Here is a 27,005-nt window from a genome sequence, read left to right on the forward strand (position 1 = left end):
ATACCCTGATATTACCTCATTGGGGTCACCTGACCCCCCTGCACTCTCCATATTATCTCACTGGGGTCACCTGACTCCTCTGCACCCCAATATTACTACACTGGGGTCCCCTGACTCCACTGTACCCCAGTATTACCTCACTGGCAGTCACCTAACTCCTCTATACTAAAATGTTTTCTCACTGGGGTCACCTGACTCCTCTGTACCCCAGTATTACCTCACTGGCAGTCACCTAACTCCTCTATACTAAAATGTTTTCTCACTGGGGTCACCTGACTCCTCTGTACCCCGATATTACCTGTCTGGGGTCAACTGAATCCCCTGTACCCCAACATTAGCTTACTAGGATCACCTTACTCCTCTGTATCACAGTATTACCTTATTGGGGGTCACCTGACTACTTTGTACCCCAATATCTCAGGGGCTCAATCAACTCCTTTTCACCCTCATTTTACCTCATTGGGGTCACCTGACTCCCCTATACTCATCATACCTCATGGGGGGGGTACATCTGACTTCTCTGTACACCTATATTATCTTACTGAGGTCTCATGACTTCTCTGTACCCCAATATTACCTCATTGGGGTGACTAGACCCTTCTGTACCCCAATATTTACTCATGGGGGTCATTTGACTTCTCTGTACCCTGATATTACCTCACTGGGATCACCTGGCTCTTCTGCACCCCAGTATTATTTCACCTAACCCCTTCTGTACCCTTATATGTATTCACTGGGGTCTCTTAACTCCTCTGTACCCCAATATTATCTCACTGGGATCACCTAACTCCTCTGTACCCCAATATTATCTCACTGAGTTCTCCTGACCCCTCTGAGCCCCTATATTACCTTACTGGGTCATCTGAATCCTCTTTACCCTGATATTACCTCCCTGGGGTCACCTGACTCCACTGTACCCCAATATTACCTCACTGGGGTCACCTGACTCCCCTGTACCCTGATACTACCACACTCTTGTAACCTGGCTTTTCTGTACCCCAATATTACCTCATTGGAGCCAATTGACTCCTGTGCACCCTAATAGTGCTTCACTGGAGTCAACAAAACTGCCCCATATACTGAAATGGCACGTGTCTGATCCCCTCTTCTCCTGTCCTATGGGACGTGTCTGATCCCCTCTTCTCCTGTCCTATGGGACGTGTCTGATCCCCTCTTCTCCTGTCCTATGGGACATGTCTGATCCCCTCTTCTCCTGTCCTATGGCACGTGTCTGATCCCCTCTTCTCCTGTCCTATGGGACATGTCTGATCCCCTCTTCTCCTGTCCTATGGGACATGTCTGATCCCCTCTACTCCTGTCCTATGGGACGTGTCTGATCCCCTCTTCTCCTGTCCTATGGGACGTGTCTGATCCCCTCTTCTCCTGTCCTATGGGACGTGTCTGATCCCCTCTTCTCCTGTCCTATGGCACGTGTCTGATCCCCTCTTCTCCTGTCCTATGGGACATGTCTGATCCCCTCTTCTCCTGTCCTATGGGACATGTCTGATCCCCTCTTCTCCTCTCTTATGGGACGTGTCTGATCCCCTCTTCTCCTCTCCTATGGGACGTGTCTGATCCCCTCTTCTCCTCTCCTATGGGACGTGTCTGATCCCCTCTTCTCCTCTCCTATGGGACATGTCTCATCCCCTCTTCTCCTCTCCTATGGGACATGTCTCATCCCCTCTTCTCCTCTTCTATGGGACATGTCTCATCCCCTCTTCTCCTCTTCTATGGGACATGTCTCATCCCCTCTTCTCCTCTCCTATGGGGCATGTCTGATCCCCTCTTCTCCTCTCCTATGGGACATGTCTGATCCCCTCTTCTCCTGTCCTATGGGACATGTCTGATCCCCTCTTCTCCTGTCCTATGGGACATGTCTGATCCCCTCTTCTCCTCTCCTATGGGACATGTCTGATCCCCTCTTCTCCTCTCCTATGGGACATGTCTGATCCCCTCTTCTCCTGTCCTATGGGACATGTCTGATCCCCTCTTCTCCTGTCCTATGGGACATGTCTGATCCCCTCTTCTCCTCTCCTATGGGACATGTCTGATCCCCTCTTCTCCTCTCCTATGGGACATGTCTGATCCCCTCTTCTCCTCTCCTATGGGACATGTCTGATCCCCTCTTCTCCTGTCCTATGGGACATGTCTGATCCCCTCTTCTCCTCTCTTATGGGACATGTCTGATCCCCTCTTCTCCTGTCCTATGGGACATGTCTGATCCCCTCTTCTCCTGTCCTATGGGACATGTCTGATCCCCTCTACTCCTGTCCTATGGGACATGTCTGATCCCCTCTTCTCCTCTCCTATGGGACATGTCTGATCCCCTCTTCTCCTCTCCTATGGGACATGTCTGATCCCCTCTTCTCCTCTCCTATGGGACATGTCTCATCCCCTCTTCTCCTCTCCTATGGGACATGTCTCATCCCCTCTTCTCCTCTTCTATGGGACATGTCTCATCCCCTCTTCTCCTCTCCTATGGGACATGTCTCATCCCCTCTTCTCCTCTTCTATGGGACATGTCTCATCCCCTCTTCTCCTCTTCTATGGGACATGTCTCATCCCCTCTTCTCCTCTTCTATGGGACATGTCTCATCCCCTCTTCTCCTCTCCTATGGGGCATGTCTGATCCCCTCTTCTCCTGTCCTATGGGACATGTCTGATCCCCTCTTCTCCTCTCCTATGGGACATGTCTGATCCCCTCTTCTCCTGTCCTATGGGACATGTCTCATCCCCTCTTCTCCTCTCTTATGGGACATGTCTGATCCCCTCTTCTCCTGTCCTATGGGACATGTCTGATCCCCTCTTCTCCTCTCTTATGGGACATGTCTGATCCCCTCTTCTCTTGTCCTATGGGACATGTCTGATTCCCTCTTCTCCTGTCCTATGGGACATGTCTGATCCCCTCTTCTCCTCTCTTATGGGACATGTCTGATCCCCTCTTCTCTTGTCCTATGGCACATGTCTGATCCCCTCTTCTCCTGTCCTATGGGACATGTCTGATCCCCTCTTCTCCTGTCCTATGGGACATGTCTGATCCCCTCTTCTTCTGTTCTATCCTCTGCACATCACCCTGAGCCTGCTCTTCTCCATAATTAATGCACTTTTCCCCCTTCATTATCCCACTGTCCCTCATCTCTCCTATTCTTCTACCCTGCTCCCCTCCCATCCATTATCCCACTTTTCTCCCATTCCTATATCTTGCTCCCCTTCTGTACATTATCCCACTTTTCTCCTATTCTTTTATCTTGCTCCTGTCCATTATCCCGCTCTTCTTCCATCTCTCCTATTCTTCTACACTGCTCCCCTCCCATCCATTATCCCACTTTTCTCCCATTCCTATATCTTGCTCCTCTCCTGTCCATTATCCCACTTTTCTCCCATTCCTATATCTTGCTCCTCTCCTGTCCATTATCCCGCTCTTCTTCCATCTCTCCTATTCTTCTACCCTGCTTCCCTCCCATCCATTATCCCACTTTTCTCCCATTCCTATATCTTGCTCCTCTCCTGTCCATTATCCCGCTCTTCTTCCATCTCTCCTATTCTTCTATCCTGCTCCCCTCCCATCCTCTGGCATTGTGGTTGCCTCTTCCTCCCGTTCCCCATCCTCCCAGCTCCAGCATCCTCCTGCGTGTGTCTGGTAGCATCTCTATCTCCCGTTATCCTTTTCTCCTTCCTCTCTCTCCTCCCTCCCTGTGTCATCACTCGCCTCCCTGCACCCTCCCTCCTTCCTTTCATGAGACCTCTTTCTGTTGCCTACCTAGCCTCAGTCTGCGACTCTCCTCCCTCCAGTCACCTCACCTGGGTGTGTGCTCAGCCTCACTCCGCTCTCCCGCTACAGGATGTCATGGAGATAATGAGCTTATTTGGTGTTCTTCAGTGTGGAGGGCAGAGCCGGGCTGTGCAGGGAGGCAGGCCGGAGCCCTCGCTCTGATCGGAATATGGGGACCCCGAGGAGGACTTCTGACTGAACACCATGGAAGCTAGGAATGGGCAACACTCCCAGGCCAGCCATATGATGGTGGATGGAGAAGCCAACATGGCCAGAGAAGAGGTGACAGCAGTGCCCAGCATCCAGAGCCCAGGACCTGCTCAGCATCCTGCTTCCTCTGGACTCGGGCAGAAGATTCCCACTCCTGGAGTCAGTCAGTACCCTTCGACCTTCATTCCGGGTCCTTTCAATGATGGATATGGCCAGAAAACACCTGTCATCGGGCCTCCGCTCACAGAACTAAACACCCCCTCCCTTGCTGCCCCCCAGCACTTTTCAGGTTCAGGACAGGCTACAACTGCCCCTGCTCCTTCCGATAGCCATGTGTCCCCAAGAACAAACCAAACTTCTGTCCCAGGAACATGCCAGACTCCTTTTCCAGAACCCAAGCAACAGGCTGGTGCCCTGTTGCATAGTAAGACTCCATCTAGAATGTCTCCGGTTCCTACGGCTACCCTGCTTCCTTCCACCACACCTGTGCAGCCTCGTCTCCCAGGAGTAATGCAATCTTCTGCCAGACCGCTCTTACCGCCTTCTGTCCCGGGACCTGCTACAAGACCCATGCAGCCTCCAACCCTGGAACCAGTGCCACCCTTTACCCCAGGACCCCTACAGTCCAATTCCATCAGATCCATACAGCCAATGGTCACTGGACCTGTGCAACCTGCAGGGACTGCCTCTCTGGGACACACACCTTCGGGGCCCAGTCTTCAGCCTTCAGCCTTTGGACCTACACAGTCTCCTGCACAAGGTACCTTTCAGACTCTCCCCACGAATCCCGCGCAGCCTCTAATTAGTGCCACCGAACAGTCACAGATTTCTGGTGGAGCAACCATACCGATTCCAAAACAGACTGCAATTCCCAGACCCAACCATACGTCAGCCTATATCAAGCCTGTTTCTGGAATACAGCAGCCTCCTCCATTAAGACCCACTCAGCCTCCTGTCCCTGGGGCAGCTCAGCATCCTAACTTTGGACCTGGTCAGCCTCCTGTACCAACCACGATGGCAGGACCTACCCAGTCCTTTAGTCCAGGTCCTTGCCAGTCTCCTTCCCCGACTCCTGCTTCTCATCAGCCTTCTATACCTACACAAAGCCAACTTCCTTCTACAGGGACCAACCAAACTTCTGCCCTGCCCTCCAACCAGCTTTCTGTTACGGGACCAATCCAAACTTCTGCCCTGCCCTCCAACCAGCCTTCTTTTATGGGACCCAACCAAACTTCTGCCCTGGCCTCCAACCAGCAATCTTTTTCTGGACCCAACCAAACTTCTGCTCTGGCCTCCAACCAGTCATGTTTTTCTGGACCCAATCAGACTTCTGCCTATTCGCCCAACCCATCTCCTGCTCCAGGAGGTTCTACAGTACTCGACCAAACTTCTGCACATGGTTCCAGTCAAAGTTTTGCTAAAGGATCTAGCCAAACGGTTTCTCCTTCCCCCAACCAAACCTCTGCCGCATCACCAAACCAACCTTCGCTTCCTAGATCCAACCAATCTGCTTCCCCTTCTCCCAGTCAGACAGCTGCTGCCTCACCCAACCAGTCAGTTACGGGGCCTAACCAAACTCAGACCTCAGGAAATGGTCAGCAACCAGGCCCTTGTCAGCCCAATGTTACCGGGTCCAGCCAAACTCCAGCTTCTGGACCCCGCCAGCCCTCAGTCACAGGCCTCAGCCAGACATCTTCAGGACTCAACCAAACGCCAGGCCTTGCCGAAAGCCAGTCTCCAGGTTCGGGCCTCAGCCAGTCATCAACGCCTGGGGTGAGCAACCTGGTTCCCAAGTCTGAGGCCCCAGAGCAGATCGAGTCGGAAGAGTCGAGCACCTTTATGCAGCGACAGTTTGGGGCCCTCCTGCAGCCGGCCGTTAACAAGTTCTCTCTGCGAATGTTCGGGAGTCACAAGGCGGTGGAGATTGAACAGCAAAGGGTTAAATCTGCCGGCTCCTGGATCATCCACCCCTACAGTGACTTCAGGTGAGTGCTGACAAGAGGTTGTGGCCCCTCCAGGCTTAAATCCTGAGGACCCCTAAGTATTGAAGGTCTGCGCTAGCAAATGTCACCTTCTCATATATCATCAGTCACTATGTGTTATATGAAGCCCCTGGTTATAGGGCCCCAGTTCATATCTGTCATCAGTCACCATGTGTTTTATGATGTCCCTGGTTATAGGGCCCCATATATTTTATCAGTCACCATGTGTTTTATGATGCCCCTGGTTATAGGGCCCCATATATTTTATCAGTCACCATGTGTTATATGATGTCCCTGGTTATAGGGCCCCATATATGTCATCAGTCACCATGTGTTATATGATGTCCCTGGTTATAGGGCCCCATATATGTCATCAGTCACCATGTGTTATATGATGTCCCTGGTTATAGGGCCCCATATATGTCATCAGTCACCATGTGTTATATGATGCCCCTGGTTATAGGGCCCCATATATGTCATCAGTCACCATGTGTTATATGATGTCCCTGGTTATAGAGCCCCATATATGTAATCAGTCACCATGTGTTATATGATGTCCCTGGTTATAGGGCCCCATATATGTCATCAGTCACCATGTGTTCTATGATGTCCCTGGTTATAGGGCCCCATATATGTCATCAGTCACCATGTGTTATATGATGTCCCTGGTTATAGGGCCCCATATATGTCATCAGTCACCATGTGTTCTATGATGTCCCTGGTTATAGGGCCCCATATATGTCATCAGTCACCATGTGTTATATGATGCCCCTGGTTATAGGGCCCCATATATGTCATCAGTCACCATGTGTTATATGATGTCCCTGGTTATAGAGCCCCATATATGTAATCAGTCACCATGTGTTATATGATGTCCCTGGTTATAGGGCCCCATATATGTCATCAGTCACCATGTGTTCTATGATGTCCCTGGTTATAGGGCCCCATATATGTCATCAGTCACCATGTGTTATATGATGTCCCTGGTTATAGGGCCCCATATATGTCATCAGTCACCATGTGTTATATGATGTCCCTGGTTATAGGACCCCATTTATGTCCTCAGTCACCATATGTTATATGATGTCCCTGGTTATAGGGCCCCATATATGTCATCAGTCACCATGTGTTATATGATGTCCCTGGTTATAGGGCCCCATATATGCCATTAGTCACCATGTGTTATATGATGTCCCTGGTTATAGGGCCCCAGTTCATATATGTCCTCAGTCACCATATGTTATATGATGTCCCCGGCTATAGGACCCCCTTTATGTCCTCAGTCACCATATGTTATATGATGTCCCTGGTTATAGGGCCCCAGTTCATACATGCCCTCATTCACAGTGTGTTATATGATGTCCCTGGTTATAGGACCCCAGTTCATATATGTCCTCAGTCACCATGTTCTGGGAGTTCCAGGTCTTCAGCTCATAGAAAACATCACTAGGTGTCATACGACTCTGCTGGTTCCTCAGCTCATACATGTGATTCCATACATTATCTGACACTTGTCTTCCAGGACCCCGGTGTAGATGTCATGATCTGGAGCTGTAATAAGCACATGGAGTCATCTTCCATCATTCTGTAATGGAGAACCGCCATCCATGCAACATAGAGAAACATATGAGCTGGTACACATATATGTACAGAGCACACATGATATCATCTTATTACTGAGTAATAGACTTTGTTCTGGCTGTGACTGTAGGTTAGGGGTGCCAAACCGGTGGCCCAGGGGGCCCTCTGATGTGGCCCGAGGAGCCTCCTGATTTTTCCCGAGGAGCCCTCTGATTTTTCCAGAGGAGCCCTCTGATTTTTCCCGAGGAGCCCTCTGATTTTTCCCGAGGAGCCCTCTCTAACCGCCCGAGGAGCCCCCTGATTTTTCCCGAGGAGCCCCCTGATTTTTCCCGAGGAGCCCCCTGATTTTTCCCGAGGAGCCCCCTGATTTTTCCCGAGGAGCCCCCTGGTGTGTGGCCCGAGGAGCCCCCTGGTGTGTGGCCCGAGGAGCCCCCTGGTGTGTGGCCCGAGGAGCCCCCTGGTGTGTGGCCCGAGGAGCCCTCTGGTGTGTGGCCCGAGGAGCCCTCTGGTGTGTGGCCCGAGGAGCCCTCTGGTGTGTGGCCCGAGGAGCCCTCTGGTGTGTGGCCCGAGGAGCCCTCTGGTGTGTGGCCCGAGGAGCCCTCTGGTGTGTGGCCCGAGGAGCCCTCTGGTGTGTGGCCCGAGGAGCCCTCTGGTGTGTGGCCCGAGGAGCCCTCTGGTGTGTGGCCCGAGGAGCCCTCTGGTGTGTGGCCCGAGGAGCCCTCTGATGTGTGGCCCATGGAGCCCTCTGATGTGGCCCATGGAGCCCTCTGATGTGGCCCATGGAGCCCTCTGATGTGGCCCATGGAGCCCTCTGATGTGGCCCATGGAGCCCTCTGATTTTTCCCGAGGTCTGCCCTCTGCTCCCTCCACACCGAGGTCTGCCCTCTGCTCCCTCCACACCGAGGTCTGCCCTCTGCTCCCTCCACACCGAGGTCTGCCCTCTGCTCCCTCCACACCGAGGTCTGCCCTCTGCTCCCTCCACACCGAGGTCTGCCCTCTGCTCCCTCCACACCGAGGTCTGCCCTCTGCTCCCTCCACACCGAGGTCTGCCCTCTGCTCCCTCCACACCGAGGTCTGCCCTCTGCTCCCTCCACACCGAGGTCTGCCCTCTGCTCCCTCCACACCGAGGTCTGCCCTCTGCTCCCTCCACACCGAGGTCTGCCCTCTGCTCCCTCCACACCGAGGTCTGCCCTCTGCTCCCTCCACACCGAGGTCTGCCCTCTGCTCCCTCCACACCGAGGTCTGCCCTCTGCTCCCTCCACACCGAGGTCTGCCCTCCGCCCCCTCCACACCGAGGTCTGCCCTCCGCCCCCTCCACACCGAGGTCTGCCCTCCGCCCCCTCCACACCGAGGTCTGCCCTCCGCCCCCTCCACACCGAGGTCTGCCCTCCGCCCCCTCCACACCGAGGTCTGCCCTCCGCCCCCTCCACACCGAGGTCTGCCCTCCGCCCCCTCCACACCGAGGTCTGCCCTCCGCCCCCTCCACACCGAGGTCTGCCCTCCGCCCCCTCCACACCGAGGTCTGCCCTCCGCCCCCTCCACACCGAGGTCTGCCCTCCGCCCCCTCCACTCCGAGGTCTGCCCTCCGCCCCCTCCACACCGAGGTCTGCCCTCCGCCCCCTCCACACCGAGGTCTGCCCTCCGCCCCCTCCACACCGAGGTCTGCCCTCCGCCCCCTCCACACCGAGGTCTGCCCTCCGCCCCCTCCACACCGAGGTCTGCCCTCCGCCCCCTCCACACCGAGGTCTGCCCTCCGCCCCCTCCACACCGAGGTCTGCCCTCCGCCCCCTCCACACCGAGGTCTGCCCTCCGCCCCCTCCACACCGAGGTCTGCCCTCCGCCCCCTCCACACCGAGGTCTGCCCTCCGCCCCCTCCACACCGAGGTCTGCCCTCCGCCCCCTCCTCACCGAGGTCTGCCCTCCGCCCCCTCCACACCGAGGTCTGCCCTCCGCCCCCTCCACACCGAGGTCTGCCCTCCGCCCCCTCCACACCGAGGTCTGCCCTCCGCCCCCTCCACACCGAGGTCTGCCCTCCGCCCCCTCCACACCGAGGTCTGCCCTCCGCCCCCTCCACACCGAGGTCTGCCCTCCGCCCCCTCCACACCGAGGTCTGCCCTCCGCCCCCTCCACACCGAGGTCTGCCCTATAGGTAATTTATCTTACTGCCCTATAGGTAATTTATCTTATATCTGGAGAGCGGTGATGTCACTCCTGTATAATATATCTTATATCTGGAGAGCGGTGATGTTATATTGACAACATTTATAGAGATTTTTGTCATATTTGGGCTCTGGTGATGTCACAGTTGGTAGATGGGAAGTGTCTGTGTTACCATGGATACCAGTGTCAGTTTGGCGTCACTCTTACCTGCTGTGAGATGTGATTGGTGGCCAGGTAGAGGAGGCGGGGTTATGCCGTCATACACATTTTATATGAGTTGTATCATTTCCCTCATCAGATCCCCCCCCCCTTAGAACAATATCTCCCCCCACTACTCTATATGAGTCGCCACCCACAAAAAGTCTGCAGTTGCTGAATTCTCCCTCACTTCACTGGCTGCATGCTTGTTATGGGTCAGTGGCTCTTAGTATTGCAGCCAGAAGCAGAAAGCCAACCAGCAGACCCGGGAACTCAGCACAGGGATGGTGGGAACCCCTCATAATGGGCACAGCGGGTGTACAGACCCGGGAACTCAGCACAGGGATGGTGGGAACCCCTCATAATGGGCACAGCGGGTGTACAGACCCGGGAACTGAGCACAGGGATGGTGAGAACCCCTCATAATGGGCACAGCGGGTGTACAGACCCGGGAACTCAGCACAGGGATGGTGAGAACCCCTCATAATGGGCACAGCGGGTGTACAGACCCGGGAACTCAGCACAGGGATGGTGAGAACCCCTCATAATGGGCACAGCGGGTGTACAGACCCGGGAACTCAGCACAGGGATGGTGGGAACCCCTCATAATGGGCACAGCGGGTGTACAGACCCGGGAACTCAGCACAGGGATGGTGGGAACCCCTCATAATGGGCACAGCGGGTGTACAGACCCGGGAACTCAGCACAGGGATGGTGGGAACCCCTCATAATGGGCACAGCGGGTGTACAGACCCGGGAACTCAGCACAGGGATGGTGGGAACCCCTCATAATGGGCACATCGGGTGTACAGACCCGGGAACTCAGCACAGGGATGGTGGGAACCCCTCATAATGGGCACAGCGGGTGTACAGACCTGGGAACTCAGCACAGGGATGGTGGGAACCCCTCATAATGGGCACATCGGGTGTACAGACCAGGGAACTCAGCACAGGGATGGTGAGAACCCCTCATAATGGGCACAGCAGGTGTACAGACCAGGGAACTCAGCACAGGGATGGTGGGAACCCCTCATAATGGGCACATCGGGTGTACAGACCAGGGAACTCAGCACAGGGATGGTGAGAACCCCTCATAATGGGCACAGCGGGTGTACAGACCCGGGAACTCAGCACAGGGATGGTGGGAACCCCTCATAATGGGCACAGCGGGTGTACAGACCCGGGAACTCAGCACAGGGATGGTGGGAACCCCTCATAATGGGCACAGTGGGTGTACAGACCTGGGAACTCAGCACAGGGATGGTGGGAACCCCTCATTATAATCTCTCTAATCCAGAGACAGGACATGGTGTCAGGTGATGAGACTCTCCATCATCCATCGGCTCAGATATAGCAGTTGTGGGTGGAGTGAGCCGGTGAAGGGGTTAGTCAGACGTCATCTTGGTCCCGGTAGATGGATGTAGTGGGAAGATTGGAGTCTGACTGATGAGACACGATCTGCTGCTTTGTTTTTTGCTGACTAATCCTCTCCATCTGTTTCCCGCTCCTCTCTGGGCGTCTCACTGACTCTGCAGTCTCCTTCCTCTTTCTTCTCTCCCTCTCCTGCTCGGTCTGGCCTCATCTTCTGCTGGCCATGGCTGCCCTCATACTCCACCACTGCTGTGTATACTGGAGCCATGAACCCTCCTCTGGTTGTTTCCATCTGCTGGGCCTCAGGGAATTGGCCTGGTGGAGCAACCTGAGTTTCCTTTTTATTGCCACACACTAAGTATTTCCTGGGGGACTGAGGGATGTTCCCGGGCCGCCTGGGAGATTGTTCCTATCCAGTATGACCTGGACCGGCCCTGGATATGTTTGGAGAAGGAGCAGCCGAATTAGCCGAGGAGTTCTTTGAGCATTCTTCCCACTGATCACCAATGTAAGGAACATTCTTCTCACTGATCACCAATGTAAGGAGCATTCTTCTCACTGATCACCAATGTAAGGAACATTCTTCTCACTGATCACCAATGTAAGGAACATTCTTCTCACTGATCACCAATGTAAGGAACATTCTTCCCACTGATCACCAATGTAAGGGACATTCTTCTCACTGATCACCAATGTAAGGAACATTCTTCCCACTGATCACCAATGTAAGGGACATTCTTCTCACTGATCACCAATGTAAGGAACATTCTTCTCACTGATCACCAATGTAAGGAGCATTCTTCTCACTGATCACCAATGTAAGGAGCATTCTTCTCACTGATCACCAATGTAAGGAGCATTCTTCCCACTGATCACCAATGTAAGGAACATTCTTCTCACTGATCACCAATGTAAGGAACATTCTTCTCACTGATCACCATTGTAAGGAACATTCTTCTCACTGATCACCAATGTAAGGAACATTCTTCTCACTGATCACCAATGTAAGGAACATTCTTCTCACTGATCACCAATGTAAGGAACATTCTTCTCACTGATCACCAATGTAAGACCATTCTTCTCACTGATCACCAATGTAAGGAACATTCTTCCCACTGATCACCAATGTAAGGAACATTCTTCCCACTGATCACCAATGTAAGACCATTCTTCTCACTGATCACCAATGTAAGGAACATTCTTCCCACTGATCACCAATGTAAGGAACATTCTTCTCACTGATCACCAATGTAAGGAACATTCTTCTCACTGATCACCAATGTAAGGAACATTCTTCTCACTGATCACCAATGTAAGGAACATTCTTCCCACTGATCACCAATGTAAGGAACATTCTTCTCACTGATCACCAATGTAAGGAACATTCTTCTCACTGATCACCAATGTAAAGAACATTCTTCTCACTGATCACAAATGTAAGGAACATTCTTCTCACTGATCACCAATGTAAGGAACATTCTTCTCCACTGATCACCAATGTAAGGAACATTCTTCTCACTGATCACCAATGTAAGGAACATTCTTCTCACTGATCACCAATGTAAGGAACATTCTTCTCACTGATCTCCAATGTAAGGAACATTCTTCTCACTGATCACCAATGTAAGGAACATTCTTCTCACTGATCACCAATGTAAGGAACATTCTTCCCACTGATCACCAATGTAAGGAACATTCTTCCCACTGATCACCAATGTAAGGAACATTCTTCTCACTGATCACCAATGTAAGGAGCATTCTTCTTACTGATCACCAATGTAAGGAACATTCTTCTCACTGATCACCAATGTAAGGAACATTCTTCTCACTGATCACCAATGTAAGGGACATTCTTCTCACTGATCACCAATGTAAGGAACATTCTTCTCACTGATCACCAATGTAAGGAACATTCTTCTCACTGATCACCAATGTAAGGAACATTCTTCTCACTGATCACCAATGTAAGGAACATTCTTCTCACTGATCACCAATGTAAGGGACATTCTTCCCACTGATCACCAATGTAAGGAACATTCTTCTCACTGATCACCAATGTAAGGAACATTCTTCTCACCGATCACCAATGTAAGGAACATTCTTCTCACTGATCACCAATGTAAGGAACATTCTTCTCACTGATCACCATTGTAAGGAACATTCTTCTCACTGATCACCAATGTAAGGAACATTCTTCCCACTGATAACCAATGTAAGGAACATTCTTCTCACTGATCACCAATGTAAGGAACATTCTTCTCACTGATCACCAATGTAAGGAACATTCTTCTCACTGATCACCAATGTAAGGAACATTCTTCTCACTGATCACCAATGTAAGGAACATTCTTCCCACTGATCACCAATGTAAGGAACATTCTTCCCACTGATCACCAATGTAAGGAACATTCTTCTCACCGATCACCAATGTAAGGAACATTCTTCTCACTGATCACCAATGTAAGGAACATTCTTCTCACTGATCACCATTGTAAGGAACATTCTTCTCACTGATCACCAATGTAAGGAACATTCTTCCCACTGATAACCAATGTAAGGAACATTCTTCTCACTGATCACCAATGTAAGGAACATTCTTCTCACTGATCACCAATGTAAGGAACATTCTTCTCACTGATCACCAATGTAAGGAACATTCTTCTCACTGATCACCAATGTAAGGAACATTCTTCTCACTGATCACCAATGTAAGGAACATTCTTCTCCCTTACATTGGTGATCAGTGAGAAGAATGTTCCTTACATTGGTGATCAGTAACATTCTTCCCACTGATCCCTGATATAATAATAATTATGGGTGGTTCCCTGACACCTGAAAATCATTTGAAGGGTTCCTGTATGGTAAAAAGGTTGGAGGGCTGCTCTGTGGTTCTTGTCCCCTAGTGGTCTTGTAGTGGACAGACACAAGGCCCTCTTAGTCCTTATCTTGTGGGAACAAAAGCAAGAAGATACATATTGGATGAGTGATTCCCCAACATTGGCTGAGCAGATGGGGCCACAGAACGCTCAGAGATGAACAGTTGTCCCATCATCTCATGGTAGAAGGTCAGATCCATGGATGGTTTCCTGATTTCTATGGTCAGATCCTTGGATGGTCTCCCGCTGTCTATAGTCAGATTCATGGATGGTCTCCTACTGTCTATAGTCGAATCCATTGATGGTCTCCCGCTGTCTATGGTCAGATCCATGGATGGTCTCCCACTGTCTATGGTCAGATCCATGGATGGTCTCCTGCTGTCTATAGGCAGATCCATGGATGGTCTCCCGCTGTCTATAGGCAGATCCATGGATGGTCTCCCGCTGTCTAGAGGCACCTTGGTATCAGTTATTCGGGGCATGTTGGCATTGTTTCTTTTCGGCAGTTCCATACAGACAGTCCAATCCTGTGTACAAAGTGAGAAGGACAGGCAGAGGTCACAGCACAGCAGATGAGCAGATAGAGACGCACATCACTGGCAGACCGAGGTGAGCCATTTGTCTTCTTCATCAACCATTGTCACCCAGAAAATCCCCCGATTCCCGCCTAATGAGGACCTCACTGCTGTCCCTGGTGCCCTCTAATCAGCTCCATCAATGAGCCACTATAATCCACGTGTGTAGAGATTGAAAGTCATCGTGTCACCGCAAGACGCTGCCGGCTAATCTTCTAACCACTTCTTCATTAAGACTGGAGGGTTTATCTAAAGCCCGAATCTCGCTGCTACTCATTCCCCGATGACCTGAAGATACCCCAGGACACCGCAGGGGGCTGGTATCACTGAGAGGAGGCATTAGGAGCCACGGATAAATGTATTAAACAATGCCGTCTGAGACCTCCAAGCACACAGGCCTGCTTTTGTCTTCATCAACTTCAGTGGAAACACCTGAAAAGCACGACATGAGCTTTTTTTTTCCAAACATTCGTTCAAGCGTTTTGTTGCTCATTTTCTGCTCAAACAGCAGCACTTCGCCCCTTTTTCAGCAGAACTCCGCCCCTATTAATTGAAAGACACCTGACAAAAGCTGCAAAAAACTTGCAATTCTGCTCCAAAAAAACACTCAAAAACACTTGAAAAAAAAAAATGATTTAAAACAAAAACTCTTAGGTGTGAATGCTTCGAAAAAGTCATTGAAGGGGGTTTATTGATCAGATTTTCATCGTGACATTATTATTATTATATTATAGTTCTCCAGAATGCTTCTGATGACTCAGGATTGTGGGAAGGATCCGGAACATAGTGAGCAGACACCACTTGTGCTCCCCCAACCACTCTGAGGCTTACCAGAGAGATTGTGACTCTCGTAAGAGAAGCCAGCAAGCGTCTGTTGTTTCCATTGGCATGCACTACCGATAAAATCTGATAGTATACTTTTATTGAAACTGGTTAAAAACACTTACATGGATGTTCTAAATATAAAGGCATGTGAAACTACAATTCTCAGAATCCTCGGGGGTACATGCACAATGCAACTGACATTAAGCCTTCCGCCTCCGCCCAACGTGTTTTGTTATAAGTGACGTCATCAGGGTGCCTCCTGATTATGTCAATTCTGATGAAACGTGTTGGGTGGAAATTATGTACTACTTTATAAACCCACTGGTGGAAGTTTCCTCACGGATGAAATTGTGGACTATTATGTGAATGTTTTTATGCACTGTTCACCTGTTTGAGTGCTGCACTTATGGTTTATTTGTATAGTGTGCTTTATACATAGTGTGCTGGCCTGCCTGCCTACTTAGTTTTATTACTTTTAGTGCAGCGATTACTTTTTGGATTTTTTAATTAATATGGAGTTACTCCCTTTGTGGCTGTGTCTGGGAAGACTTTCCACAAGATTTTGGAGGGTGTCTGTGGAAATTTGTGCCCATTTGTGATGTTTCATGAGAAGACCTGGATCACCATTGGTGTTCCAATTCATCCCAAAAGTGTTTAGTTGCTTTGAGGTCAGGACACTGGGCAGGACACTCATGTTTCACCACCCATAATCAAACCCACCACCCACCACTATATGAGCTTGTTGGACATCCCATTTCAAAACCATTGCCATTAATATGGAGTTGCCCCATTTTGTGGCTACAACATCCTCCGCTCTTCTGGGAAGACTTCCCACAAGATTTTGGAGGGTGTCTGTGGGAATTTGTGCCCAATTGTGCCCAGGTCAGGTACTGATGTTGGATGAGAAGATCTGGCTCACATGCTGGGCCCCACGTTGGGCACCAAAAAAAGACTTGGCTTACAGTCAACATTCCAATTCATCCCAAAGGCGTTCAGTAGGGTTGAGCTCAGGGTTCTGTGCAGGACACTCGAGTTCCTCCATGACCTCAAACCTACTAAACACCTTTTGGATGAGAAGACCTCACCCCAATGTTGTTCCGTAGTGTTAAGGGCAGGTACTGAAGTTGGATGAGAAGACCTTATACCTAAAGTCTTACAAAAGTAGGGTTGGGGTCAGTGCTCAGTGCAGGACGCTCAAGTTCCTCCACACCAAACTGGTCAAGCCATGCCTTTATGGAGCTGGCTTTGCACACAGTGGGGCACAGTCATGGTGGAACAGAAAAGAGTCTTTACCAAACTGTTACCACAAGGCTGGAAGAGCCCAGTTATCTCCAATGTGTTTGTATGATGGAGGATTACCAGGACCTTTCACTGGAGACACCTGAACTCCATTATTGGGGGAGGGTCACATACTTTTGGCCATATTGTGTATCTTGGTGGGAAATATGTCAGATTTTAGTCACTTATACTTGAACCATGTTGACTGTGAAAGATTTATATATCATCTGAACAGAATTAAAATGTCTTTTCTTTTTCTTCTCACTGTCCCCTGCTGCCCCTCATGTCGTCTACTTTGCCCCCCTTTCTATGTGCTGTTTGTGACCTGGGTGTTTATATTGTGCCTTTTTCAATGGTTGATCTCCCCAAACCCTGGTGTATCCTTCCTGGTTTGGTTCATATCCTGTGCCAATTGTAACGTCTCACCTTCACTATATGTCCTTCCCATCTGTTTCCCTTTTTGTCCATATTTCTCCACCATCAATCACACTGTCGTTGTCCGTGTTCCGCCTTTGCCTTGTCACCTCTGTCCAGGTTTTATTGGGACCTCATCATGCTCCTCCTTATGGTCGGTAATCTGATTATTCTGCCAGTGGGAATCACCTTCTTCAAGGATGAAAACACCCCACCCTGGATCGTCTTCAACGTCCTCTCTGACACTTTTTTCCTGGTTGACCTAGTTTTAAATTTCCGGACAGGGATTGTGGTGGAGGACAACACGGAGATTATTCTGGATCCACACACAATCAAGATGAAGTATCTGAAGAGCTGGTTCCTGGTGGACTTTGTCTCTTCCATCCCCGTGGACTACATTTTCCTCATTGTGGACCTGGAGACCCGAGTAGACTCTGAGGTGTACAAGACAGCCAGGGCCCTACGAATCGTCAGGTTTACAAAAATTCTTAGTCTCCTCCGACTACTTCGACTGTCCCGACTCATCCGATATATTCACCAATGGGAAGAGGTGAGAATGCAGAAGATGTATGCATGTAGTATGTCAGCCTTGTGGGAATAGGAATAACTCCATTGTTCATTCATGTTTATTTTTAAGTTCCTAAGTTATTCAGTGTGCCCCTTAGGCTCAGAACGCAGGGATCAGGAGTGTATTAGGCTCAGAATGCAGGAATCAGGAGTGCGTTAGGCTCAGAATGCAGGGATCAGGAGTGTATTAGGCTCAGAATGCAGGGATCAGGAGTGCGTTAGGCTCAGAACACAGGGATCAGGAGTGCGTTAGGCTCAGAATGCAGGGATCAGGAGTGTATTAGGCTCAGAATGCAGGAATCAGGAGTGCGTTAGGCTCAGAATGCAGGGATCAGGAGTGTATTAGGCTCAGAATGCAGGGATCAGGAGTGCGTTAGGCTCAGAACACAGGGATCAGGAGTGCATTGCACGCAGAATGCAGGGATCATGAGTGCATTAGGCTCAGAACGCAGGGATCGGGAGTGCGTTAGGCTCAGAACGCAGGGATCGGGAGTGCGTTAGGCTCAGAACGCAGGGATCAGGAGTGCGTTAGGCTCAGAATGCAGGGATCAGGAGTGCGTTAGGCTCAGAACACAGGGATCAGGAGTGCATTGCACGCAGAACACAGGGATCAGGAGTGCGTTAGGCTCAGAATGCAGGGATCAGGAGTGTATTAGGCTCAGAACGCAGGGATCGGGAGTGCGTTAGGCTCAGAACGCAGGGGTCAGGAGTGCGTTAGGCTCAGAACGCAGGGGTCAGGAGTGTATTAGGCTCAGAATGCAGGGATCAGGAGTGCGTTAGGCTCAGAATGCAGGGATCAGGAGTGCGTTAGGCTCAGAATGCAGGGATCAGGAGTGCGTTAGGCTCAGAATGCAGGGATCAGGAGTGCGCTAGGCTCAGAATGCAGGGATCAGGAGTGCGTTAGGCTCAGAATGCAGGGATCAGGAGTGCGCTAGGCTCAGAATGCAGGGATCAGGAGTGCGCTAGGCTCAGAATGCAGGGATCAGGAGTGCGCTAGGCTCAGAATGCAGGGATCAGGAGTGCGTTAGGCTCAGAATGCAGGGATCAGGAGTGCTTTAGGCTCAGAATGCAGGGATCAAGAGTGCGTTAGGCTCAGAATGCAGGGATCAGGAGTGCGTTAGGCTCAGAATGCAGGGATCAGGAGTGTGTTAGGCTCAGAATGCAGGGATCAGGAGTGCGCTAGGCTCAGAATGCAGGGATCGGGAGTGCGCTAGGCACAGAATGCAGGGATCGGGAGTGCATTAGGCTCAGAATGCAGGGATCGGGAGTGCGTTAGGCTCAGAATGCAGGGATCGGGAGTGCATTAGGCTCAGAATGCAGGGATCAGGAGTGCGTTAGGCTCAGAACACAGGGTTTTGGTGGGGGGGTAATATGAAGGGTGGTAGAGGACACTGCTATGGGGGTGGTCCTGCCCATAACAGTGTCCTCTGACACACACACACACCAGCACAGTTCTGGACAGAGACTGGAAATGGGAGCCGGTGTCTTGCCGAGAAAGTTCCCTCGGCGGATAAGTTCCCCCCCTGTACTGCGCAGGCGCAGCGCCTGCGCAGTACGAACTACTATCAGCCGCCGGAGATAGCCGAAGCACAAAATCTACAATCAGCTGTACACGGCGCCTGGGTCCAGGTTCCTTCCCCACCATCCAAGTGGACCTAGAGGGGGAATAAAAAAGAGCCGAGCGAAGCGAGGCCGTGCCCAAAGCGTGGCGGCTATTTCCGCCGGATCCTACTGCGCAGGCGCAGCGCCTGCGCAGTAGAGGGGGGTCCTTATCCGCCGAGCGGAACTTTCTCGGCAGAACACCGGCAGAGTGATTTTCCATATTAGCAAGCTAGTGATTGGTTGCACTGTGTCCTGGTAACCAATCACCTGTGGTTTAACTTCAAAAGTTACTTTGGGCAGCTCCTCCTCCTGCCCTCCATCCTGAGCTAAGCTGCCTCCTACTCTCCGCTGCTCCCTAATGACAGCGGCGAAGGCTTGTGGGAGCGGGACCCATGGTAGGGCCGGCCCTAACAGGCGGGCCAGGTAAATGACCTTGGCGGGCTGTAGTTTGAGGACCCCTGTCTTAGAGGATCACAGGGTGCAGATATAATGGCCTTTGGACAGGAGTGCCTATTTTTGAGGGTAATGCATAGCCGTGATTAGCACTTCTAGATGTTCCCTATAAGATAATAAATCTTCACCCTTTGAGCTCAGGTCAGGTATTTTCTCAAATTGTCTGTGGTGCCAAGTTGTCCTCCAGAACTCTACTACCAGAATTAGAGGGGTAGACACCTCTAGCACCGGATGGGGTTGGTGAATGACTTATGGCACGATGAGGGGGATCTGGTGGAAGGGGAGGGTACAAGGAGCAGTGTGAGAAGTTCTGACCAGGGAGAAATACATTTGTGAGCAGATAGAAGGTTCCAGGTGGGTGTATGTTGCAATGCCTATAGCAGTCACTTAGATAAATAAGCTCTATTTGTGTGCGTATTATAAAGTCGTTTAGACATTTTTATAGAGTAGGGAAGGGTGAAAATGTATTTTTAGCTGTCTGTCTGTACCATTGAGGAAACACCCCTCCTCTTCCGGTCCCAGAGACACAGCAGGAAGTTACAGGAAATATCCCAAAGTGAGGGAACTTCCACTTATAGGGTGTTGTCCCCCAAATATGTTGGACAACAACTTCTCACCTCTTGTTCTGAAGACACCTTTACAATTTTGGTTTTCCCCTTCTTTTCTTTCTCGGGACAATGGTCACCAGTACAGATAGAGGGGTACATGTCCCCAATGGGGACACAGGCAGCAATAAACACCTGAAGGAAAGTCCAACCCTTCCCCACTCTAAACACTCTAAACACCCACTCTTTAAAACAAAAACAAAAAAAAACAAGGTTTTGCCAAATCGTAGATTTTAATACTGGAGAGTTTGATCTCTGGACAGTCAACTGCTCTTTGTTTGGTGTTGGTCAGATCTTCCACATGACCTATGACCTGGCCAGTGCGGTGGTTCGAATCTTCAACCTGATCGGGATGATGTTGTTGTTGTGTCACTGGGACGGCTGCCTTCAGTTTCTGGTTCCGATGCTCCAGGACTTCCCGGAGGACTGCTGGGTCTACATCAGCAAGATGGTGGTGAGTTACTCTCTTCTCATCTCACACCGTTTATGCCATTGCTTCTCACAATAAAGAGTTAACCCCCCTCCCAGCCAAGAGAACGAACCATGAAAAACAATGATTTGGCGAGCTCCCCGGCGCAGAGCACAGCTCCAACATACTTGTTGGTGATTAGATTTGGCCAGATGTCTCCCTCTTGACGTTCCTGGCTCAGCGTTCACCGAGCTGTTTCGACACACAGTGTTCCGGACGCTCTCTGTCTCTGCCTGGTGACTGTCACTGAAAGACCCCCAAATACAAACACGAGGGGGACCTTGGACCGGGGCCATCTGCAGCTCCTGTGTTTAGGAGTGTTTGAACAACAGCTTCATCTTGCGAGAGAATCTAGCCGGCCAGGTGTCCTCCAGCTACCAGGGAACTGCAGTACCAGGTTGAAGCACCATGCCTTGGCCTCACTGTACTCCTCCTGTGCATTCAGATATTGGGGTCCTGTGCTGCCACTCTCAGGTATTCTCCAGCTATTGGGGAACTGCAGTACCAGATGGTAGGATCATGATGTTGGTCTCCCTGTACTCCTCCTGTACATTCAGCTGTGGGGCTCCTGGGCTGCCATGCTCAATTGTCCTGCAGCTATTGGGGAACTACAGTACCAGTTTGTAGGATCATGCCTTGGCCTCACTGTACTCCTCCTGTACATTCAGCTGTTGGGCTCCTGTGCTGCCACTCTCAGGTGTCCTCCAGCTACCAGGGAACAACAGTACCAGGCTTTAGGACTGTGCCTTGGCTTCCCCATACTCCTCCTGTACATTCAGCTGTTGGGCTCCTGTGCTGCCACTCTCACGTGTCCTTCAGGTACCGAGGAACTGCAGTACTAGGTTATAGGACCATGCCTTGGCCTCCCTGTACTACTCCTGTACATTCAGCTCTTGGGCTCCTGTGCTGCCAATCTCAGGTATACTCTGTGTACGAGGAGGAAGCAGCTGTCAGTGTGGATCATCCTGTAACCCGTCATCTCCAGAGAGGGAACTTGGTGTCACCTCATTATTAGGTGACAGCTGAGGCTCATTAGTGAATGTCAGTCATCTGCAGGTTACAGAGAGATTAAATCCCAGGTAAGAAGTCAGTATGAGGATTATTCATAGAATATAGGAGCTTCCCGGTGATGTGCCTGACTGTAGCTCCTTCTACTGCTAACCCTGTACAATATGTCCTCCATCATCCTCGCTGCTGATCCTCCAACCATCCCCCACAATTCCCCAACATTACTCTGTATAACACACAGCTTTCACACACCACGCTAGTGACATCATAGTCATACGACCACCCAGAGCCTTTCCCACCTTCTCACCCCAGAAGAACCCATAGAATAACTTTCTGGCCCCAGGAAACCCCTGATAAAATTAATTCAGTAGGAGTTATAGGAAAAACATACATTGTTGGTCAGTGGGAAGAATGTTCCTTACATTGTTGGTCAGTGGGAAGAATGTTCCTTACATTGGTGATCAGTGGGAAGAATGTTCCTTACATTGGTGATCAGTGGGAAGAATGTTCCTTACATTGGTGATCAGTGAGAAGAATGTTCCTTACATTGGTGATCAGTGAGAAGAATGCTCCTTACATTGGTGATCAGTGAGAAGAATGTTCCTTACATTGGTGATCAGTGGGAAGAATGTTCCTTACATTGGTGATCAGTGAGAAGAATGTTCCTTACATTGGTGATCAGTGAGAAGAATGTTCCTTACATTGGTGATCAGTGAGAAGAATGTTCCTTACATTGATGATCAGTGAGAAGAATGTCCCTTACATTGATGATCAGTGAGAAGAATGTTCCTTACATTGGTGATCAGTGAGAAGAATGTTTCTTACATTGGTGATCAGTGAGAAGAATGTTCCTTACATTGGTGATCAGTGAGAAGAATGTTCCTTACATTGGTGATCAGTGAGAAGAATGTTCCTTACATTGGTGATCAGTGAGAAGAATGTTCCTTACATTGGTGATCAGTGAGAAGAATGTTCCTTACATTGGTGATCAGTGAGAAGAATGTTCCTTACATTGGTGATCAGTGAGAAGAATGTCCCTTACATTGGTGATCAGTGGGAAGAATGTTCCTTACATTGGTGATCAGTGAGAAGAATGTTCCTTAAATTGGTGATCAGTGGGAGGAATGTCCCTTACATTGGTGATCAGTGAGAAGAATGTCCCTTACATTGGTGATCAGTGAGAAGAATGTTCCTTACATTGGTGGTCAGTGGGAAGAATGCCCCTTACATTGGTGGTCAGTGGGAAGAATGCCCCTTACATTGGTGGTCAGTGGGAAGAATGCCCCTTACATTGGTGGTCAGTGGGAAGAATGTTCCTTACATTGGTGGTCAGTGGGAAGAATGCCCCTTACATTGGTGTTCAGTGGGAATACTGGAACTATGAAGGCCACATAAGATAGGAGCTCAGAAGCTCAAGAAACCCCTAGTAACCGCTAGACCAGTGATGGCAAACCTTGGCACCCCAGATGTTTTGGAACTACATTTGCCATGATGCTCAACTACACTGCAGAGTGCATGAACATCATGGGAAATGCAGTTCCAAAAAATCTGGGGTGCCAGTGTTCGCCATCACTGCTCTAGACAAACTATAGCCAAAATCTGGAGGAACCTGGGACAACCTCTGGAGGAACCTGGGACAACCTCTGGAGGAACCTGGGACAACCTCTGGAGGAACCTGGGACAACCTCGGACAACCTCTGTAGGAATCCTGGACAGCCTCTGGATAATCCCCAGACAACCTGTATGGGAAAATCAGACAATGTCTGGAGGAACCTCGGATAACGTCTGGAGGAACCTCGGATAACGTCTGGCGGAACCTCAGACAACCTCTGGAGGAATCCTGGACAGCCTCTGGAGAAACCTCAGACAACATCTGGCAGAACCCCAGACAACCTGTAGAGGAACATCAGACAACATCTGGAAGAACCTCGGACAATGTAGGAACTCTGGGTGAGAATGTCTGACATAGGTAGTGCTGCAGTCACATGATCACACAGACGCTATTGCATTCACCTGTTCACACTGGGGTCACACTGATGTCACTGGGGTCACACTGACAGTGCTGAAGTCCTGTTCTACATGATGGTCCTCTGGTTGGATGCCCCCTTTCTATCCTCTCTCACACATTTGTCAGAACTCGGCATAAACACATAATAATAATAAGTGGTTGCACAGGTAATGTAGACGCACAGACAATTAACGGATGCATTTTACAGCTGTCCAGATGTTTATCCCATTTCATGTCACTGTAGGTATGGTCGTCTCCTCCCTTTCTGAAACTCTCCCATGTGCTAGAGCACACTGGCTGCATGGAGGGTGTGCAGGTTTGCGCCTGCCGCATGCAGCATGCAGGGCAATAGAGGGCCTGCTGCTCAAATGCATCCACTGCATGGAAGATGTTGACGATGAAAGATGAGGACAAGCATGTCACATGTATGCGGTGTGTGACTGTGCATGCCAGCTGCATGAAGTCAGTGCATGCTTACTGCATATTATGGACCAGACCATGGGTAAGTCTGATAAGTTGTTTCGTATGTCATTGTGAACCTGTCTGGGTAGATATCCAGAAGCTGTGATTACTGGAGAGGAGCTCAGGCTTTTTGGACTTCAGCGGCTGCATGTTTGCTCCAAGTCAGTAACTCTCTAGATAGTCATGACAATCCCGGTACCTGCAATCAGCAATGGCAGCTTCCATACCTACCTGGACAGGTTGTTAGAGGCGTGGCCTGTCTGGGGTGAGGTTATGGTTGGATGACACCTGTAATTGGCATGTTTTCTGTGTCACCACACATGTATGTAGGTATGTGCGGGCATGGACATTCTCAGGCCACATATGGTCATTCATGAAAAATTTTATTGAAAAGGCCTCTGACACTCTGCACCACGAAAACAATTCTAATCCTCTGACATAGCATGACTGTGCCTGATGTCATGTCTCTGATGTCATCTCTCTCCTTCACCAGAACGAGTCCTGGGGCAAGCAGTACTCCCACGCCATCTTTAAGGCAATGAGCCACATGCTCTGCATCGGCTATGGCCAGCAGGCTCCCGAGGGAATGACCGATGTCTGGCTGACCATGCTTAGTATGATAGTGGGGGCCACCTGTTACGCTATGTTTATCGGCCATGCTACAGCCCTTATCCAGTCGCTGGACTCGTCTCGCCGGCAATACCAGGAGAAGGTAGGTAGACGTTCAGGGAAGCGGTGAATGAAGTACAGAAGAGTAAGCCTCACCCTCAAGTAACAATTGCTATGTCTATTCTGTGTCCCTCGCAGTATAAACAGGTGGAGCAGTACATGTCCTTCCACAAGCTGCCCCCAGATACACGCCAGAGAATCCACGAGTATTATGAGCACCGATACCAAGGCAAGATGTTCGATGAGGAGAACATCCTCGGGGAACTTAGCGAACCTCTTAAAGAGGTAAGGTGGTCTTTGAGGAACAAGTCCTCTATTTCCCACATCTTCAGGGCATCCTCCTCACTAATCTTCATCTTTCTTTGTCGTGAAGGAGATTGTTAACTTCAACTGCCGCAACCTCGTCGCCAACATGCCTCTTTTCGCCAATGCCGACCCCAACTTTGTGACTGCCATGTTGACCAAGCTCCGCTTTGAAGTGTTCCAGCCCGCAGATTACATTATTCGAGAGGGTACAGTGGGGAAGAAGATGTATTTTATCCAGCATGGGGTGGTGAGCATCCTAACCCGGGGCAGCAAGGAGACCAAACTTTCTGATGGCTCATACTTTGGTGGTAAGTCACATCGGTTTTGGCTGTGTTTTGTTCTTGTGAGTAAATGTTTTTTTGGGAGTCACCATGTTTGCAGATCCTAAAACTCCTCGTGCTGCCCACAGCAACCAATCAGGGTCCTGCATTCATGCTTCCAGTGCTGTGTAGGAGAATTGATTAGTTGGTGTGGACAACAAGAAGAGTTAACTCTCAATGACATGGCCCACGGGGGAGGGAATGGATCTCCACCATAGATAAGTGAATTGTTGGTTCAGTCAATGGTTGGAACTGAGTTTCTCTTTTTGTAGAGATCTGCCTCCTAACTCGTGGACGCAGGACGGCCAGTGTGCGCGCTGACACCTACTGTCGCCTCTACTCCCTCTCTGTGGACAACTTTAACGAAGTCCTGGAAGAATACCCAATGATGAGGCGGGCGTTTGAGACGGTCGCCATGGACCGACTGGATAGAATTGGTGGGTGCAGGAGTTTGAGTAATGCACTGCAACTGTGTATCGAAGGCCCAGCCAACAATCCATTATAATTACCATGCCACATATCCGCATATCAAGAGACAGTGCAGTTCTCGGATTGTTTCCTTTCCTCAGCCATTCCATCAGCACTCATCCGTTATCCTTCACACTGCAGAATGGGGCCTTTGTTAAGTCATAGAATCCTATGTGGACCTTCAATACATACCCGCCTGGAGCTTCTCCTGGGCCACTTATTGTCCCATTCTGCAGCGTTTAACAGTTTCTTTAGTCAACCCATAATTCAACCCAGCCAGCACCCCCCCGACATAATACGTCCTATCCCATAATACATCCTATCCACTATTCCTCCATACCTCCATAATACATCCCATCCCCCCCCCATAATATATCCTATCCACTATTCCTCTATACCTCCATAATACATCCCATCCCCCCCCCATAATATATCCTATCCACTATTCCTCTATACCTCCATAATACATCCCATCCATCCCCCATAATATATCCTATCCACTATTCCTCTATACCTCCATAATACATCCCATCCCCCCCATAATATATCCTATCCACTATTCCTCTATACCTCCATAATACATCCCATCCCCCCCATAATATATCCTATCCACTATTCCTCTATACCTCCATAATACATCCCATCCCCCCCCCCATAATATATCCTATCCACTATTCCTCTATACCTCCATAATACATCCCATCCCCCCCCATAATATATCCTATCCACTATTCCTCTATACCTCCATAATACATCCCATCCATCCCCCCATAATATATCCTATCCACTATTCCTCTATACCTCCATAATACATCCCATCCCCCCC

General features: G+C 50.1%; 1 protein-coding gene across 1 annotated transcript; it reads left to right on the forward strand.

Annotated features, from left to right (window-relative positions):
* The first annotated feature begins 3,503 nt into the window (after positions 1-3,503).
* On the forward strand, positions 3,504-27,005 carry HCN3 (hyperpolarization activated cyclic nucleotide gated potassium channel 3). The gene is made up of 7 exons (XM_073608809.1): positions 3,504-5,967; positions 17,363-17,792; positions 20,762-20,923; positions 24,910-25,128; positions 25,224-25,370; positions 25,459-25,699; positions 25,984-27,005. The coding sequence occupies exons 1-7, from the start codon at positions 3,977-3,979 to the stop codon at positions 26,214-26,216; spliced, it is 3,423 nt and encodes a 1,140-aa protein (XP_073464910.1). The 5' UTR covers positions 3,504-3,976; the 3' UTR covers positions 26,217-27,005.

The sequence above is a fragment of the Aquarana catesbeiana genome, linkage group LG13 (genome assembly GCF_042186555.1).
Source record: "Aquarana catesbeiana isolate 2022-GZ linkage group LG13, ASM4218655v1, whole genome shotgun sequence".
Taxonomy (NCBI): Eukaryota; Metazoa; Chordata; class Amphibia; order Anura; family Ranidae; genus Aquarana; species Aquarana catesbeiana.